The following is an 18492-nucleotide window of genomic DNA, read 5'->3' on the forward strand; positions in this document are numbered from 1 at the left end:
GGGTGGCCGCGGTGACCGCGTACATGTGGCGGGCAGGGAGGGTGGCCGCGGTGACCGCGTACATGTGGCGGGCAGGGAGGGTGGCCGCGGTGACCATGTACATGTGGTGGGCAGGGAGGTTGTCACGGTGACCGTGTACATGTGGCGGGCAGGGAGGGTGGTCATGATGAGCATGTGCCAAGAAGACAGAGGTGTGTGTAGTCTCCTTCTCTGTCCGGTACCTGCTTACTGAAGTGGCCTGCCCCTGCCACAATTAGCACAATGATGTTGCCAAACGCCACTGTCAACAGCCATCCCGCTTGAAGCACCGACTTCATGTTGGAAGGAGCCTGCAGAGGCAAAGCAACATGAATTTGAATCTAGGTCTTATCCTCAGAGCAGAAGAACACAACTTACTGATTCATTTAATGAAGCAGTCAACCCTAAAAGTGCCTGATAGAAGCCAAGCTGGTTTAAATGCACAAAGGCTAACACACCAAAACACTCATGTTGTACGAGCATACCAAAATCCCTTGCTTTTCAACTTTTCACCAGCGAAGTTGTCATCTTCACTAAATAGACAAATCTACATTGGAACCAGTTCTTTTTATTCAGAAGAGTTTCTGGGCAGAGTTATCCTTCACAATATTTTCCGCCTTCAAATAGAGGCTGATTTCTAGGCTGTCAGCTTGCTTTTCTGTGCTCTTCCCTGTCGCTTGACCAAAACCTCTCTACATTCTTGTCACCTGTATTACTGTCATCTCCTGGATTAGATGGTAAGGTCACTGCAGAAAGGGCTTATTCAGCTCATATTTACAGTTGTCCCTAGAAATACTGGAGGTCCTAGGCATTTTGGGATACAGTGACTGTACCTGTAGTTTTGATAGAACAGTTCAGAAATTGAGCTTTAATTCAGGTATCAGCAAAATTTGCCTCACTAGTCTGATATACTTAAAAGCAATGGTATTTTTCTAAACCTGTTTTGTTTTTTTAAAGCTAGGCAGTATTCAGTGTGTTTACCGGGCGCTACAAAGCAACCTCAACCGAAACGTAAAGATGCTGAGGCCACCAACCAGTACACGAGCACTGCTGTGACCAGGTGATATCAGCCCGTTGTTTCAGGATGTACACTCCACTGACCGTCATCATGTGGGTAGCAGTCGCTCAGATAGCTTTTTCTACTGAACCCGAAGAATCCAATGCCGTGGAGTTGATTCAGAGTCACAGCGACCGTATAGGACAGAGTAGAAAGTAGAACTGCCCCATAGGGTTTCCAAGGTGGGGCTGGTGAATTCAAACGGCTGACCTTTTGGTTAGCAGCTGAGCTCTTAACCACTGTACCACTAGCGCTCCTCTTGATTCTTAGGACCCCTAAACTTCTATTGCCTGACTCTGTGAATGCATGCACATATGTCTATATACACTCAGTGTATACACATAGTGATGTCAAAGATCATGTTCTATGAAAGATACCATAATTCTGTCTAGAATTTTTAAAAATTATAAACATATGGCTATACCAGATTTAAAAGAACTACCAGTAGCATTTTTTTAAAATTGTACTTTAGATGAAGGTTTACAGAGCAAACTACTTTCTCAGTAAACAATATACATATTCACTTGTGACATTGGTTGCCAACCCCACGACATGTCAATACTCTCCCCTTCTCGACCTTGGGTTCCCCATCGCCAGCTTTCCTGTCCCCTCCTGCCTTCTCGTCCTTGCCCCTAGGCTGGTGTGCCCATTTAGTCTCATTTTCTTTTATACCAGTAGCATTGTTTAATGGCAGCTAACAACAAAGATTTTTCAAAGGCAGGAGTGTAGGGGTAGGGTAGTGAAAACAAACTAACAAGACACCTGAGAATATGAGAATTCCAGCCCGGTGATGGAGAAAACCACCTCCCCACAGGTGATGAGGAAGTACTGTGGGATCTGCAGGGCCATGCTGAGTGTGTTGGCCGGGATGTCTAAAAACTCCTCCTTTCCAGGGCAACCATCACTCTAAATAAAGAAGGCAAAAAAGGGAAAAAGAAAATCAAGATTGCTTTCATAATAAAAATTGTTCAAACAGACAAGTTAAGTTTGACTTTCCAGGGTGAAGGCATAAGTTTTATTAGGTAACTACACACTTTACATGTAAATATCCAATGTTGCGTTTTACACTTATGATAGAATAGCCTTGGTGGGATTTGAAGATACATTCATTATTATTTTCCTCTTAAGAGAGTAGATTAGAAGTCAGGTTTGCTTAAAGCATGGCCATCTCTTTGAACTACAAGTTTCTAAAGTCCATGTTCATGGTCTATAAGGAAGCATCAGATGTCTGAACTGTCAGAGTAAGTCAGTCTGTTTAATTTTATTCTAATGATTAACTTAAATCAATGATAAGTTAAAGACTTAGCGGTGAACTGAATGAGCTCTAAGCCCATTTAAAACACATATCCTAATAGTGCTCTGGCTAAATCATTACAATATCCTAAGTGTTTATGAGGATGCATATCAGTAAAGTTTGAGTAGAACCTTTGGTACAGTGCAATGAGTTACTAACCTGCCTTGTTATAACGTATGTGTACGCACTGCCAAATCCAAGGCTGGAAGATTCAAAATCACTTTTACAGCTTGGTGAAATCTCTGTTGAGTTTATTTTGAAGCTTTGTCTGTTAAAAGAAAGAATACTATAGGTTAACATTCTTGGTATTAAAAACCTGAATGTATTGTTTAAAGAAAAAGACTTGAAATCCTTGAACTTTGGAGCAGAGTGTTCAGTGCAGGTACTTACCTGCCAGAAGTGAAAAACTGATACTCGCTGGCATTGTGACTGGTGATGTTCTCATAAACTTTCTCACCCATCGTGATGGTGATGTTCCCGGCAAAGGTATTGACAAATCTGAAAGAGAAAACCATTTGTCTTGTAACCAAACTATGGAATTCTCTAGGTCACAGTACATGCACGGGAAATTGGGCTTTGTTCTCTTTTTGAAGATCATTTAAGAGGTTTGTGGAAGACTTCTGGATTATACAGGCAGCAGCTCTAGGTTTGCTCTTGCTCACCTGCTCATAAGAACACACCAACAGAATTTACTCAGCCCAGTGTTTATATCTGCCAGGTGCTCTTCTGAGTTCTTGTAAATACTAACTAGTGCAGTGATGTTTTGGAATATTAAGTGGGGATTGAAATAGGCACTAATTGGTCTCTTCCTTCAAGAAGGCGGCCATGCCTTTGAGTTTCTTACTTCAGAAGTTTTAGAGCTAAAGTTGTGAAGGATGAAAAGAAGAGGTTGCCTTGTACCTAAAAGACAGCCCCCAGCCAGGGCTTTTTGGAGGGCGGGGTGCAAAGGGAAGGGAAGACTATCGATTTCTTTTATCTGCAGGACCCTGAGGCAGGGAGGGGCACCAAGGACTGGTGAGGAAGGGGTAGGCCAAGCTAGCAGTAAGAGAGAGTTCTGAGGAAGTTCTCTAAGAAGGTGGAGACCTGTGTATGCAGGTCATAGAGTCACAGTTGCCAGCACCCCTTCCTGCTGGAATGCACCTCTAATGGAACACCCAGTAAGACTGGGTACCAGGTCCTAACTCTTCCAGTCTCTGCAGAGTTCCCTGTGCCTAGGCTTCGCATGAAACTGGTCGGGCTGCTTGCCTTCAAAGGACCATACAGGTGGTGAGTATTGTGGACAGATGGTTAGAGATTCTTTCTTTCAATGTTTCAGGCTGTAAAGGCATCAAGACTCCTGTACCACCCTAGGGAGGTGGAGGGTGCTGCTTAAAAGAAGACCAGTTGATAACTTCCCATCAAACAGGTGAATGAGGACTTAACAGCAGATTATCCAGCTTAGAGAATGAGAAGTAATAATATTGTATGCCTAAATACCGTCAAGGTGACCTGGTGTCATAATGGTCAAGCTATCAGCTGCTAACCGAAAGGTCAGCGGTTCAAACCTACCAGTGGCTCCATGGGAGAAAAGCCCTGGCAGTCTGCTCCCATAAAGACTGTTGTTGTTAGATGCGGTCAAGTCAGTTCCGACTCATAGTGACCCCACGCACAACAGTGTCTAGTCCTGCGCCATCCTCACAATTGTTGTTATGTTTTAGCCCATTGTTGCAGCCACTGTGTCAATCAATCCATCTTGTTGAGGGTCTTCCTTTTTTTCGATGACCTTCTACTTTACCAAGCATGATTTCCTTCTCCAGGGACTGATCCCTCCTGATAACATGTCCAAAGTATGTGAGACGTAGTCTCACCATCCTTGCTTCTAAGAACCATTCTTGTTGTATTTCTTCCAAGACAGATTTGCTCCTTCTTTTGGCAGTCCATGGTATTATTCAGTATTCTTAGCCAACATCACAATTCAAAGGTAACAATTCTTCTTTGGTCTTCCTTATTCATCGTCTAGCTTTTGCATGCAAATGAGGCGATTGAAAACACCCTGGCTTGGGTCAGGTGCACCTTGGTCTTCAATGGACATCTTTGCTTTTCAACACTTGACAGAGGTCTTTTGCAGCAAATTTGCCCAATGCAATGCATCTTTTGATTTCCTGACTTCTGCTTCCATGGGTGTTGATTGTGGATCCAAGTAAAATGAAATCCTTGACAACTTCAATCTTTTCTTCATTTATCATGACGTTGCTTATTGGTCCAGTAGCGAGGATTTTTGTTTTCTTTATGTTGAGGTGTAACCCATACCGAAGGCTGTGGTCTTTGATCTTCATCAGCAAGACTTCAAATCCTCTTCACTTTCAGCAAACAAGGTTGTGTTATCTGTATAATGCAGGTTGTTAATGAGTCTTCCTCCAATCTTTATGCCCCATAAAGATTACAGCCTAGGAAACCCTATGAGGCAGTTCTACTCTGTCATATAGGGTCACTGTGAGTCAGAAGCGACTCGATGGCACACAACAACAAGAAGTGCTGTCAGGTACAATTGAACCTTTACATCCCTGAGAAATGTGGCAAAGTTTCACCAGCTTTGTGGCAAAAATAATATTGGTTAACTGCTAGGTATTTGGAGAAAATTTCCAAGAATTCAACTCAGGTCATGAAGTCCCAAGGTATTCTACTTGGTGTAGTTTGGCAGGTGATTAATATGGAAGAGCAAACCTGACAGTGAGTCAATAAGACCCTGTTGTTGTCGTCAGGGGCCGTCAGGTCGGTTCCAACTCATAGCGACCCTCTGCACCACAGGACAAAACCCTGCCCGGTCCCGCACCATCCTCACAATCATTGTTATGCTTGAGCCCATTGTTGCAGCCACCGTGTCAGTCCATCTTGTTGAGGGTCTTCCTTTTTTTCACTGACCCTCTACTTACCAAGCACGATGTCCTTCTCCAGGGATTGACCCCTCCTGACAACATGTCCAAAGTATGTAGGATGTAGTCTCGCCATTCTTCCTTCTGAGGAGCATTCTGGATGTACTTCTTCCAAGACAGATTTGCTCCTTCTTTTGGCAGTCCATGGTATTCAATACTCTTAGCCAACACCACAATTCAAAGGCAGCAATTCTTCCGTCTTCCTTATTAATAGTCTAGCTTTCACATGCATATGAGGCGATTGAAAACACCATAGCTCGGGTCAGGCACACCTTAGTCTTCAAGGTGACGTCTTTGCTTTTCAACACTTGAAAGAGGTCTTTTGCAGCAGATTTGCCCAATGCAATGCGTCTTTTGATTTCCTGACTTCTGCTTCCATGGGTGTTGATTGTGGATCCAAGTAAAATCAAATCCTTGACAACTTCAATATTTTCTTCATTTATCATGATGTTGCTTATTGGTCCAGTAGTGAGGATTTTTGTTTTCCTTATTTTGAGGTGTAATCCATACTGAAGGCTGTGGTCTTTGATCCCTAAGTAGATAGAATTAATACTGCTTCAAATTGTCAGTGCTACCTTTATCAAAGATTAAGATCAACCATTCAAAAGAGAGACAGCAGGGAGAATGTGGGATTAGAAAGTAGACTCTTGGGCCTGGGGCCTGGCTTTACAATTTATAAGCCATAAGACTCTGGCTAAATCCCACCTGTGAGACTAGAGTACTACTATCTGTACAACATGTTTCAGGGCCGGTGTGAGATACTGATAAGAATGAAAGAAATTTAATAGAAGACGCATCAAAGATGTGTTTTCATATACCAGCATAGGAAATAGTAGCATATAAGCAGCAAACACACCCTGAGTGTTTTGAAGGGCGAGAGCAGACATATAACATCTGTTGCACGGTCAGAGTTTTGATCAGGCACAGTACTAGGGTCCCAGTAAGGCCTCACCTTAGTTTAAACCTCAGAAGGGGCATCAGTGTCAAAAGCTGTAACATGATCATAGGAGTGAAGGATGGAGAGTGGGAACCAGCTAAGAGAATGACAAGATGGAGCCAGCTCCTTAAAGTCTAACTAAGCGAGTAGAGGGATCCATGCCTTCCTAGTTGTTTAACAGCTTTATTGAGATATAATTCACGTACATGTAAGTCCAAGTTATTATACTTTCTTTTGTTGCTTGTGCTTTTGGTTTCAGATCTAAGAAACCATTGCCTGACTCAAGGTCACAAAGATTTGGTCCTGTTTTTCTCCTGAGAGTTTTATAATTGTTTTTGTTACATTGAGGTTTATGATGCGTTGAGTTAATCTTTGTGTATGGTGTGAGGTGGGGGTCCAGTTTCAGCCTTTTGCCTGTGGATTTCCAGTCGTCCCAGCACCATTTATTGAAACCATCTGTTTTTTAAAGTTTTTTTTTTTTTTATCTACTTATGCTTCACCCACACACTCTCTCTGAAGCAGCTATCTTCTTCAGTCATGACAGTCATGAACACTAAGGTTTGAAATAAACCGAATTTAAAATTAGTCTCTACTTAGCTGTTTTCAAATCTTAAACTGAGATTTTTAGACAATAATGAAGGATACTCAATCACCTTACTTTCACATAAAATTTTTGTACCACTAATGAGTAAAATGGAGTTCCTGGGTGGAGCAAACAGTTAAGTGCTTGGCTGCTAACCCAAAGGTTGGAGGTTCGAGTCCATCCAGAGGTCCCTTGGAAGAAAGGCCTGGCAATCTACTTCTGAAAAATCAACCATCAAAAACTCTATGGAGCCTGATTCTACTCTGACACAAGCGGGGTCACCAGGAATCAGAATTGACTCAACAGCAACTGGTAGTGAGTAAAAATATTTGTAACATGATTTTTTACTTTTCTCATACTTTTTGTATTTTTTATAGCTGTTTTATGATGTACATATTAATTTGGTACAGTAGTTTATATATATAATTTATAAAGGACACCATATTCATACATAGTCTGACTTCCAGAATCTTCTGTTCATCAATTATTATGTGATACTAGTTTTCTAGAACTTCCCTTTTTTATGTGTTCTCTCCAGGGCATTACACAAATAATAAAACCTTCGATCGATTTAGGATGTGACGTTGCCAATTACAGGGAAAGTTTCCCATTCATCTGTGACCACATGGGTGGGAAGTCAGGGAAAGGGTTGTGGTCACATGTGTCTTCCTTCCTTCCCAAGATCTCATCAAAGACGTTTCAAGAAAAATGAAACTTTAGCAGCACCAGAACAGAAAGGATAAATACCATGAGCTAAATTTCCCAAAGTTGCCAAAGTTAGGAAACATTTCTGAAGAAATCAAAGCAGTGAAAACCACATTAGGAGCTTCCAGCTTACATCAAATGCAAAGTGCAGGGAAGTGCCAGGCAACCATCAGCAGGGATTTTCCTTCCAGATCTACTAGGAGTGTTGTGTGTATGTGCGTGTGTGTGGGACAGAGGAACAATCCAGAAGACCCAGCAAAAGGGAACAAAGACGATGAGGAGAGGAAAACAAAATTTGAAAGGAATTAGTAATGGCAAGATGAATAAAATCACATCCACATTTAGTTACACTTCAAAGAAATTTGTGGGCACCAAGGAAAAAGAAGATACCAAAAGCTTGTGAGAAGAAAATAAAATCAGCTACAAAGACTGACAGATAATTTTTCCCCCTCTTTTCAGCATAACTGAGTGCTAAAAAGGAAACTCTGGTGGCAAAGTAGTTAAGAGCTATGGCTGCTGACCAAAGGGTTGGCGGTTTGAATCCTCCAGGCGCTCCTTGGAAACCCTATGGGCCAGTTCTACTCTGTCCTATAGGGTCTCTATGAGTCCCAATAGCCTCGATGGCATTGGATTGGGTTGCTTGAGTGCTAAAAGCCAAAAGAGACGAGCCTCCAAAGTTCTGGAGGAAAATGGTGTGTGAGAACAGAAAAAGGCATTTCCAGGCCTGCAAGGACTTGGAATTACCTCACAGCTTTTCTTGGTAAGATATTGGAGCATATGCTCCAGCAAACAAGAAAAGTGTCTTAGAAAGTTGATGTGGAACCCAAGAAAGAAAGGCACTAACCTGACGGTACAATGAGAATGTCTATGAGCAAAGTGGTCCCTGGGTGGTGAAAATGGTTTGAGCTTGTCTACTAACTGAAAGGTTGGTGGTTCGAACCCACCCAGCAGCTCTGCATTAGAAAGACCTAGTGATCTGCTTCCAAAAAGATCACCATGAAGAAAAGCCTATAAAACCCTATGGAGCAGTTCTGCTCTATAACATGGGGTCATCATGAGTCACAATTGACTCTACAAATGGGTTTGGGTTTCTTTGAGTTCTTTTTTTTCCTTCTGGATATAGCGGGACTATAGAGTAATTGGTCCAGTTAGATCAAAGAGCATGCTGAAAAGTTGGTTTTCAGAGAGGAAAGTGGAGTCCTTGGATCATAGTATAATTAGGAAATTGGGATCTTGGTATAAATATAAACTCACTGCCCCCAAGGTTCCTATCTTTCAAGTTACTGTTGTCAATTTGATCCCATATAGATAGATCTTGAGAGAGCATAATAAAAGGTTTATTTTTTACATGCGAATATCCAAATAATTCAACACCATTTGTTGAAAAGACTATCCTTAGTCCATTGCATTGCCTTTGCACCTTTGTCAAAAATCAGTCGGCCGTACTTGTGTGGGCCTATCGTTGGACTGTCTGTTCTGTTCCATTGATCTATGGGTCTATCCCTTTGCCACTACTGCTTTGTCTTGATTACTGTAGCTTTAGAATAAGTCTTAAAATTGGCAATAGTATGAGTCTTCCAACTTTATCCTTTTTTTCAAAATTATTTTGGCTATTCTACTTATTTTACCTTTCCATATAAATTTTAAAATTAGCTTGTCTATATAAGAACATTGCTAGGATTTTGGTAGGAATTGCATTAAATATATGGACCAATTTGGAGAGAATTAGCATCTTTATTATATTAACTTTTTTCTTTTTTTAACATTTTGTTGTGGTTTAGGTGAAAATTTACAGAGCAAATTAGTTTTTCATTCAACAATTTATACACAGCTTGTTTTGTGACATTAATTGCAATCCCTTGAATGGGTCAGCACTCTCCCCACCTTCCTCCCTGGGTTCCCCATGTCCATATGCCCGGCTTTCCTGCCCCTACCTTCCTTCTAAGCTTTGCTTTTGGGCAGATACTGCCCTTTAGGTCTCTTATAGTTGATTGTTCTGAGGTGTACATTCCTTACTGGTGTTACTGTTCATTTTATAGGCCTGTCTCTTGTATGGCTATAATGTGATCTCCGGAGTGATTTCAGTTCCAAGTTTGAAGGGTGTCTAAGGGCCATAGTCTTGGAGGTTCTACCAGTCTCTATCAGACCAGTAAGTCTGGTCTTATAATTTATGAGTTTGGATTTTGTTCTACATTTCTCTCCCACTGTGTCCATGACCTACTATTGTGATCCTGGTCAAAGCTGTCAGTAGTGGTAGCTGGGCACTACCTAGTTCTTCTGGTCTCAGGCTAGTGGAGGCAGTAGTTCATGTGGTTCATTAGTCCTTTGGACTAATATTTTCCTTGAGTCTTTGGTTTTCTTCACTCTTCTTTGCTCCAAATGGGAAGAGACCAATTGTTGTATCTTAGATGGCCCCTTGAAAGCTTTTAAGACCCTGGTCACTGCTCACCAAGTTAGGATGTAGAACACTGTGTGGAGTATGGTATGCCAGCTGACCTAGAAGTCCCTCGAGATTATAGTCCCTGGCCCTCAAGCCCACTATCTCAGTCCCAGGAGGTGTATGGTTATGGCTAAGAAGTCTCATGACTGTGTTCCCTGTGTGCACTATTGTATACTGTGTATATTTGCAGCATGTCCACATGTACGTGGATGTACTTCTATACGCCCTCCCATGTGTTATCGTCTAATCAATGTACCCAGCATGTCTGTCTATTTATTTAGCTCTTCTTTGATTTCTTTTGTTTGCATTTGCTAATTTACAGCACTCACATCCTGCACATGTTTTGTTAGACTTACACCTAAGCATCTCATCTTTTTTGGAGCTATTTTAAATGGTATGGTTTTTAAATACTAGTTTCCAGGTGTCCATTGCCAATATAGAAATATGATGGATTTTTCTTGTTAGCCTTGTATCCTTTCTAAACTCATATTGATTCTATGAGCTTCCCCCCCCCCCCAATATCCTTGGGACTTTGTTTATAGACAATCGTGTCATCTGTGAGTGGGGATAATTTTCTTTCTTTCTTTCTAATTTGGATGCTTTTTACTACTTTTTCTTGTCTTATTGCAGTGGCTAGATTTTCCAGAAGGATGCTGAATAGAAGTGGGGAGAGTGGACAACCTTATCCTGTTTCTAATTTTAGGGGGAAAGCATTCAAACTTTCACCATTAAGCAGAAGGTTAGGTTGAGCTTTTTTTTAGATGTCCTTTATGAAGATAAGGAAGTTCTATTTCTAGTTTACTGAGAGTTTTTATCATGGATGAATGCTGAATTTTATCAAATGTCTTTTCTGTTATAATTGACATAGAGATGTGGATTTTCCTCTTTAGTTTATTAAGATGATGGATTATATTGATTTTTTTGACTACTGAAACAGCGTTACATTCTTGGAATAAACCCTATACTTTCATTTTATATACTTCTTACAGTTGGACTTTACTATGCGTATGCATTACTTCTATAAGATGCTGCTTTAACTTAAGTTTTAAAGAAATGTATATACCTGATTCCATTTTCTCCTTTTGCTGGCTTCTGGTTAAGGCCATCCTTTACCTGAAAGAGAAAACAGTAATATAAAAAATTTTGAAAATCTAATTAATTAGAGTAAATTCAAATTAACATTTCAGCCTTTGAAAACAAGTGAGGTTGACATTTATCATAGGAGCTAAGGGCATAATTATACTTGAAGAGTTCCATTTCTTTAATCGTGGTTTTCTTTGAGGTTAACATAAAATTTTTATGCCACTGAACAGCTCCCCAATTAAACACATGACCAAGGAAGTCTTCATTCCTTATTGGGCTTCTGTAGAGACTCACTTAAATTCATCCTAACAGAATACTTGCAGCTCCTTCATTGAGTTAACTATACTTTTATAGTTTCTTTATATGCTGAAAGTCTCATTATATGGCATATATATACATAGAGAGAGAGAGAGACTTCAATATTTTGTCATGAAATCTTATTTTATATGTATTTTTATTGCTTTCACCTGATATACTCACTGTATGTTTTTCAGAGACTGCTCTGATTTTCCAGTCACTCAGTAGAAATTATAATTAATATTATCCCTTCCCATCCATCAGTCAGACTTTTATTGGGAAGTTAAATGACTCATATTCTTGAAGAAGAAACTGACGATTATCTAAAATACTACTACATGGGAGTAAAACAGTCACACCACCGCTGTGTTGACAGTGTCACAGAGAGTAAAGAGCCCATTGCAGGTGCCCGAACACTTACCACTCGGTACTGGTTGGCGGCCCAGATGAGAAGGGTGTGGCGCTGGCCCGGCTCAAAGGTATTAGTTACTGGAGTGTCTTGTAGCCCATTAGAAGAAATGCTTATATTTGGCAGTTTGTCTACATCAAAAGTCATAAATCCATCTGTCTACAGATGGGGGAAAAGGAGTCACAGTTAATAGCACTAAGCCTCTCTGGAGTATTGTCCTACACTGTGGAGTTGAACTATAAGGCGCATTATGTAACACCCAAACTCAGGCTCAAACACATCAAGAAATGTTTTGGGGTTCTGCATTTGTTTGTCTAAGCTCCCTACCCACCATTACGGACTCTGTCATGAAGTGTTTTAGGATTGCCACAGAAATCAGGCTTTCTGTCATGCATCTTACTTTGTTTTATAAAGATAAATGCTGTGGACATTGTTTCTATCATTAGGCAGAGAACAGCATCAAAAGAAAAGGAACAGCCTGGTGAAAAACAATACTGGGCTGCCCCCACCCCAAGAGGCAAAGTTTGGTTTTTTTTTCCTTCAAGGTTATTAATCTGGCAAGATCTGAGGTAGTGGTTCTCAATCTGGGCTAAACAGAAATGAGACTAGTTAAATCAAACTCTTAGAAATTCTGATGCCTGGGTCCCAGCCTCGAAAACTCTCCAGTATGCATCAGTGATCTCGACCAGTGGTCATTTAGATTAGGGTTTTCCAACCTAACGTTGATGTTTTGGACCAGAGAATTCTTTGGGGTGGGGGGAGGAGGGGCTGTCAAGTGCCCTGTAGGATCTTCAGCAGCACTCCAGATATCAATAGAACAATCCCATCAGGACAACCATAATGTCTCGAGAGGTTGCCAAATGTTCCCTGGGGGGAAAACCCCCCTCTCCCCCCACCCCCACCACCATTGAGAACCACTGACCTAGATCCTCACTATTTAAAGTGTGGTTCCATATCTGGGAGCAACATCTTCACCTGAGAACTTGTTAAAGATGCAGAATTTCAGAACAGCTAATTAAGAACCTGCATTTTAACAAGCTCCCCAGGCGATTATGATACACATTAAAGTTTGAGGCACACTGGTCTAGATTGAAGACAAAATAAGATCAAGATACTAAGACATTTCATGTGTGGGCTGAGCTTGAGATTAATACAAGGACCAGGAAGAACAACTTTTCCAAATCTTGTTATAAATCAGGTCAAACAAACAAACAAAAAAACCAAACCCATTGCCGTCGAGTTGTTTCCGACTCACAGCGACCCTATAGGACAGAGCAGAACTGCCCCATCAGCTTTCCAAGGAGCAGCTGGTGGATTTGAACTGCTGACCTTTTGGTCAGGCAAGCCCTTAACCACTATGCCACCAGGGCTCCATAAATCAGGTCGGAAGACAAGAAAGAAAGTTGCATTTCATTCTACTTACTTGAGACCCTGGGCCAAGTGGCTCCATCACTCCAGAAAATGATATATTCACGCCATCACTTCCTATATTCATTACCTTAAGTTGGATTTCATTTCCTTTGGGGAAGACTGGAAGAGTTTTCTGAGCAAAATAAACGGAAATTGACAGTGAGCTCTTCAGTGCAACACTGAAGATCATCTTAACCCTGGCATTGGAGTTACTTCTCAACTAGCCAAGAAAACCTGTGTTGGCTGAGGCAAACCAAACTTTCCTTACTAAGCGAGGCATCAGGGAGTGGTGCTTACCAATCCTTCACATCATGGCGCTCACAGAAAGTTATATTTGTACAGAACGTGGAAGAAATCGCAAAGAGGCTGCTCATGGTCTTACCGAGCTACCTCCTAGTCAAAGGATACCAGGTTATGGAGCCTAGTATCTGAGGGGGCCACAGTAGCCACAGTCTAAATGAATGCCTGCCTCTGTTAAAATTATAAGCATCCATCATAAATATGCAGAAAAAAATTAACACAGCAGGACTAAGACTGCTCTCTTTAGAAAGGCCTGCCTACAGGGCTAGCCCTTGACTAGCATCTGGGAACCTGGACTTGGGGAGGGTTCCCACCATTCCCAGAACTGATGAGAGGCTTACTGAGCCTAAACTGTTTGTGTACACAGTAGGGCTTGTGCTGAATAGCTGTTTTGCTTCTGGTAGTCTGGAACTTTGGTATGTGCTAGCCAGAGGGTCCTATGTGACTTGACTCCCAGTAGAAACCTTGGACGCCTAGGCTCAGGTGAGCTTCTCTGGTAGACAACACTTCACATATGCTGTAACACCTCAATGCTGGAGAATTAAGCGTGTCCTATGTGACTCCAAGGAGCCCTGGTGGCATAGTGGTTAAGAAAGAGCTCAGCTGCTAACCAAAAGGTCAGCAGTTTGAGTCCAGCAGCCACTCCTTGGAAACCCTATGGGACAATTTTGCTCTGTCCTATAGGGTCGCTATGAGTTGGAAACAACTCGATGGCAATGAAAGAAGACTCTTGGAAGCTGGCACCTGGTTTCCTCCAGACTTCGTCCCATGCACTTTTCCTTTTTGTGATTTTGCTTGTATTTTTGTTGCTGTTGTAATAAATCACAGCCATGGGCATGACTGCATGCTGAGTCCTGTGAGTCCTCCCAGCAGATCGCTGAACTTCGGTGTAGTCTTGAGACCCCCAACACAATAACTCATTGCCATCAATTCAATTCCAAAACTCATAGCAACCCTATAGGACAGAGTAGAACTGCCCCATAGGGTTTCTAAGGAGCAGCTAGTGGATTTGAACTGCCAACCTTTTGGTTAGCAGCTGTAGCTCTTAACCACTGTGCCACCAGGGCTCCCCCAATACAATAAAGGACTGGTAGTCTGTAACACTTGGAGACTGCTTTCCAGTGAGACAGCTAAGGAAGTAAACTGACAGCTTCTCATGAGCTAGGGTTGGGAGGGAGAGGAAAGAGGAGGAGGAAGACTCATGGGGACACTGGAGGTGAGAGACTGGGAGAGAGAAGCACAGATAAACCTATAGGAATGGGGTGAGGCTCCAAGGAATAAAACCAAAACTGAAACACCACACCTCACACAGCTTCACCTGCATCACAACACACCTGTCTTGCTTTAGCTTTGTTTGGGGACAGAAATACACAATATACACTGAAGAACTCAATAACCAGATCTTTCTTTCTTTCTGCTGCAATTTACAAGCTTTGCTCTTCCCATTCTTGAGTTCCCTCGGGTTCAACAGCCTACAGCACCAAAGACTCCACAGTTACCACACTTTGCTTTTAAGCTGTCCCTTCTACTCTGGGCAGGGATATTTCTATGACAAAGGGAAGCAAGCTTTTCCAACCCACTGAGAGCAGAAAGTTTTCCCAATACTTCTCTCCTACTCATACTTCCCAGATTATAACAGCCACATATTCACTTATACTTTCATTTGGCGAGTACGTAGTGTGCCCTTACCGTGCAGAAAGAACTTCGTTAAGTGTTTTTGAGGTTATAAGTATGAATCAGACAGGGTACCAGCTAACCAGTAGCAGAGATGTGATGTGTATACCGCCAACACAGAGTAGAAAGTGATGTTTGATGTGCAGGCAATGGGAAAACCAGTGATAATCTACTATGTGACTTCAGTGGAAAGAGGGGTTATCTTCCACTTGGAGTCAAGGGGTACGGAGAGAAGGAATTGAGGAGGAATTTAGGAGGAAATGGTGGCGTTTCAGTTGGGTCTTAAATGATTAAATGATGGCCAGGTTACAGGTGTAGGTATACAATAGCCACAAAAATGAAAGTGAGGAAAGGGGGCATTTTAAGTAGAACAGAGACATACAACGAAGAAATCAGAGCTTGGACGGGGACTGCAGGCTTGGTCAGTTAGTCTGAAAGTATGGCTGAAAGGAAGTGATGATGATGGTCACTTGCAAAGGTTAGCTGGACTAGTCTCCAGACCACTGGTTCTTAACCAGGAAGAATTATCCTGCCTGGGCACATTTGACAATGTTTGGGGACATTTTGGTTGTTACAGTGAGGGGGGATGGTGCTATTGCTGGTAAACATTCTACAATGCACAGGGCAGCCCCCACAACAAAGAATTATCCTGCCCGAAATGTCAATAAGTGCCAAGGTTGAGAAAGCCTGGCGTAGAGACCTCTGATCCCCTGGCCAAAGAGTTTAGCTTTTATTCTAAAGGCAGAAACAGGGTACTAATGAAGATTTTGACTTTAAGATAGGAGTGGAACGTGATCAGAGCTGCTCGGAAAGGTTAATCTTGGGGGACAGGAAGGAAAGACTGGACAGAGACAGACCCAAGACATAGCGGAGCTACTGCCTCTTCCTCAGCTGGACCAGTGAGGGTCTGAAAGAGGGAAATTGAGAGAGTAATGGAAGGACTGACTCCTGGTAAGACTCCAGCGATTGGATTTTAAATTGAGGGGAGGGGAGAGAAGAATCTCCAGCCAACAACAGTATTCCAGCCTAGAAGACCAGGATAAAAGCAGTGGCATCGACAAAAGTCAGGAATTGTAAGGGAGGCCTAGGCTCTGGGGGAGGGAGGGAAAGAGAATGAGTTGTTCTTTTGTTGTCTACTTCTTTCATTTTCTCAGGCTGAACACTATTACACCTATTCCCTGTTTATCAACTGTCTCGTTATCCGACATTTCACATTTACAACAATAGTAAAAACTCTACTGTTCAACTATTTTGTGCATTAACGATGTACGTCTGGCAGTAATGAATGCAGAGGTGCGAGGTGAGAGTAATGCTGGATGTGATGGTTAAGGTTATGTGTGAGCTTGGCTGGGCGATGATTCTCAGTGATTTGGCAGTTATGTAATAGTATAATTTGGCAGTTATGTAATGATGTAATTTGGCAGTTATATAGTCATCTTCCATTTTGTGATTTGATGTGGTCATCCTCCATTTGCGCACAATGCCTATTTTTGCATAATGACCTGGTCTTTAGAACCTACCCATGTCGATAAGTGAGGAGAGGGAGGAATTCCTCATGGCTAAATCACTACAATGGTCTCTGAAAACAGCTGCCTTGCCTCTGGTTTCATCCCAGTAGAGCCCGTACATTGCAATCTCCTGCAATTACCCCAAAGACGTGGGTCTTTAAGCGTGGTTTTCCAATAGCCGAGTAACTCCTTGCTCAGCTCAGCACCTTGTTGTGGCACCTGAGGTCTGTTCTCACCCGATTCGAGCCACCTTCCCTGTAAGTCTAGAAGCCTGGTCCTCAGCCCTGGCTATAACGCTCTGCACATCCTCTCACAAATGCTTTATGCCTCCTGTCTCCACTCTCCTTTGTTCAGGCTTTTGCCTTTTTCCTACAGTGTCCTCTCTCAAATCCCAGTGTCACTGAAGCATTCCTTGTCCACTTTAACCAACAAATATTTTCCACAAGGCTAGCTATGCCCCTCCCCCCCAAAAGAGAAAACAAACATACCAACAAAAAAACCCTCTTTATGGGAGAATGAAGAAAACAAGATACAAGGGAAAGATTAGTCCAAAGGACTAATGGATCGCAACTACCACAGCTTCCACCAGACTGAGTCCAGTACAACTAGATGGTGCCTGGCTACCACCACTGACTGCTCTCACAGGGATCACAACAGAGGGTCCCGGACAGAGCTGGAGAAAAATGTAGCACAAAATTCTAACTCACAAAAAAAGACCAGACTTACTGGCCTGACAGAGACTGGAGAAACCCCAAGAGTATGGCCCCCGGACACTGTTTTAGCTCAGTAATGAAGTCACTCCTGCGGTTCACCCTTCAGCCAAAGATTAGACAGCCCCATAAAACAAAATGAGACTAAAGGGGCACACCAGCCCAGGGGTAAGGACTAGAAGGCAGGAGGGGACAGGAAAGCTGATAATAGGGAACCCAGGTTCGAGAAGGGAGTGTTGACATGTCGTGGGGTTGGTAACCAATGTCATACAACAGCATGTGCACTAGCTGTTTAATGAGAAACTATTTGTTCTGTAACCCTTCATCTAAAGTACAATAAAAAAAAATCTTTTTTTAAAGTATCAGCCAAAAAAAAAAAAAACCCCTCTAATCTCTTTTTTTACATATGACATAATGCCCTCTTTCTAGAACCTAATCTCAAACTAACAGGATTATAAGTCTAGATTCGCCCCATTTGGGGCTCAGTAGACTTCTGGATCAGTTTAGGAGCAAATCATCAGTAGAAACATTGGAATTAAAAATATCTTTTTCCATCAAAAGAACAATGTACAAATTTCTGAAGTGCTGCCTGCTTGTAAGTGATGGACTTCTTTTAAACAGATCCAATAGACATTTAGATTACAAAGGAACAAGTTCCATAAACCTCGTGCCTGTTAAAAAAAAAATGTATTATAAACCGAGGCTTTGTATTTACGTAACTGTTATCTCATTTTTCTCCCAGTTTAACCCACCTATTTGATCATATTCCCAGCTGCAGCTTTTGCAGTGGTAAGAATCCATGGTTACACTGGCTGAAAGGAACTGTTTTGTCCCTGGCTTCACATCTTCTATAGCTACAGGGCTGCGTTTATACGGAAAGACCCTGGCCTCCCCTACTCCTTTCAGTCATGAAGAAAGAGGACTTTGGAACGTCCCACCTAACCCCCCGGGAGAGGGCGCTCAAGAATCCAAAGACAACGTCCCACCTAACCCCCCGGGAAGAGGGCGCTCGAGAATCCAAAGACAACGTCCCACCTAACCCCCCGGGAAGAGGGCGCTCGAGAATCCAAAGACAACGTCCCACCTAACCCCCCGGAGAGGGCGCTGGAGAATCCAAAGACAATGTCCCACCTAACCCCCCGGGAGAGGGCGCTG

At 42.3% G+C, this 18492-nt stretch overlaps 1 protein-coding gene across 1 annotated transcript in view; it reads right to left on the minus strand.

Moving 5' to 3' along the window:
* The window catches only part of SLC15A1 (solute carrier family 15 member 1), a 37885-nt gene that overhangs the window by 1225 nt on the left and 18168 nt on the right, over positions 1-18492 (minus strand). The window contains exons 15-21 of the mRNA XM_012558266.1: positions 13159-13278; positions 11748-11894; positions 11010-11059; positions 2760-2867; positions 2529-2637; positions 1838-1981; positions 222-329 (exon numbers count right to left, since the gene is read on the minus strand). Coding sequence (XP_012413720.1) covers positions 222-329; positions 1838-1981; positions 2529-2637; positions 2760-2867; positions 11010-11059; positions 11748-11894; positions 13159-13278 — 786 coding nt within the window. The remainder of the gene's footprint in view (positions 1-221; positions 330-1837; positions 1982-2528; positions 2638-2759; positions 2868-11009; positions 11060-11747; positions 11895-13158; positions 13279-18492) is intronic.

The sequence above is a fragment of the Trichechus manatus genome, unplaced genomic scaffold (genome assembly GCF_000243295.1).
Source record: "Trichechus manatus latirostris isolate Lorelei unplaced genomic scaffold, TriManLat1.0 scaffold00153, whole genome shotgun sequence".
NCBI lineage: Eukaryota > Metazoa > Chordata > Mammalia > Sirenia > Trichechidae > Trichechus > Trichechus manatus.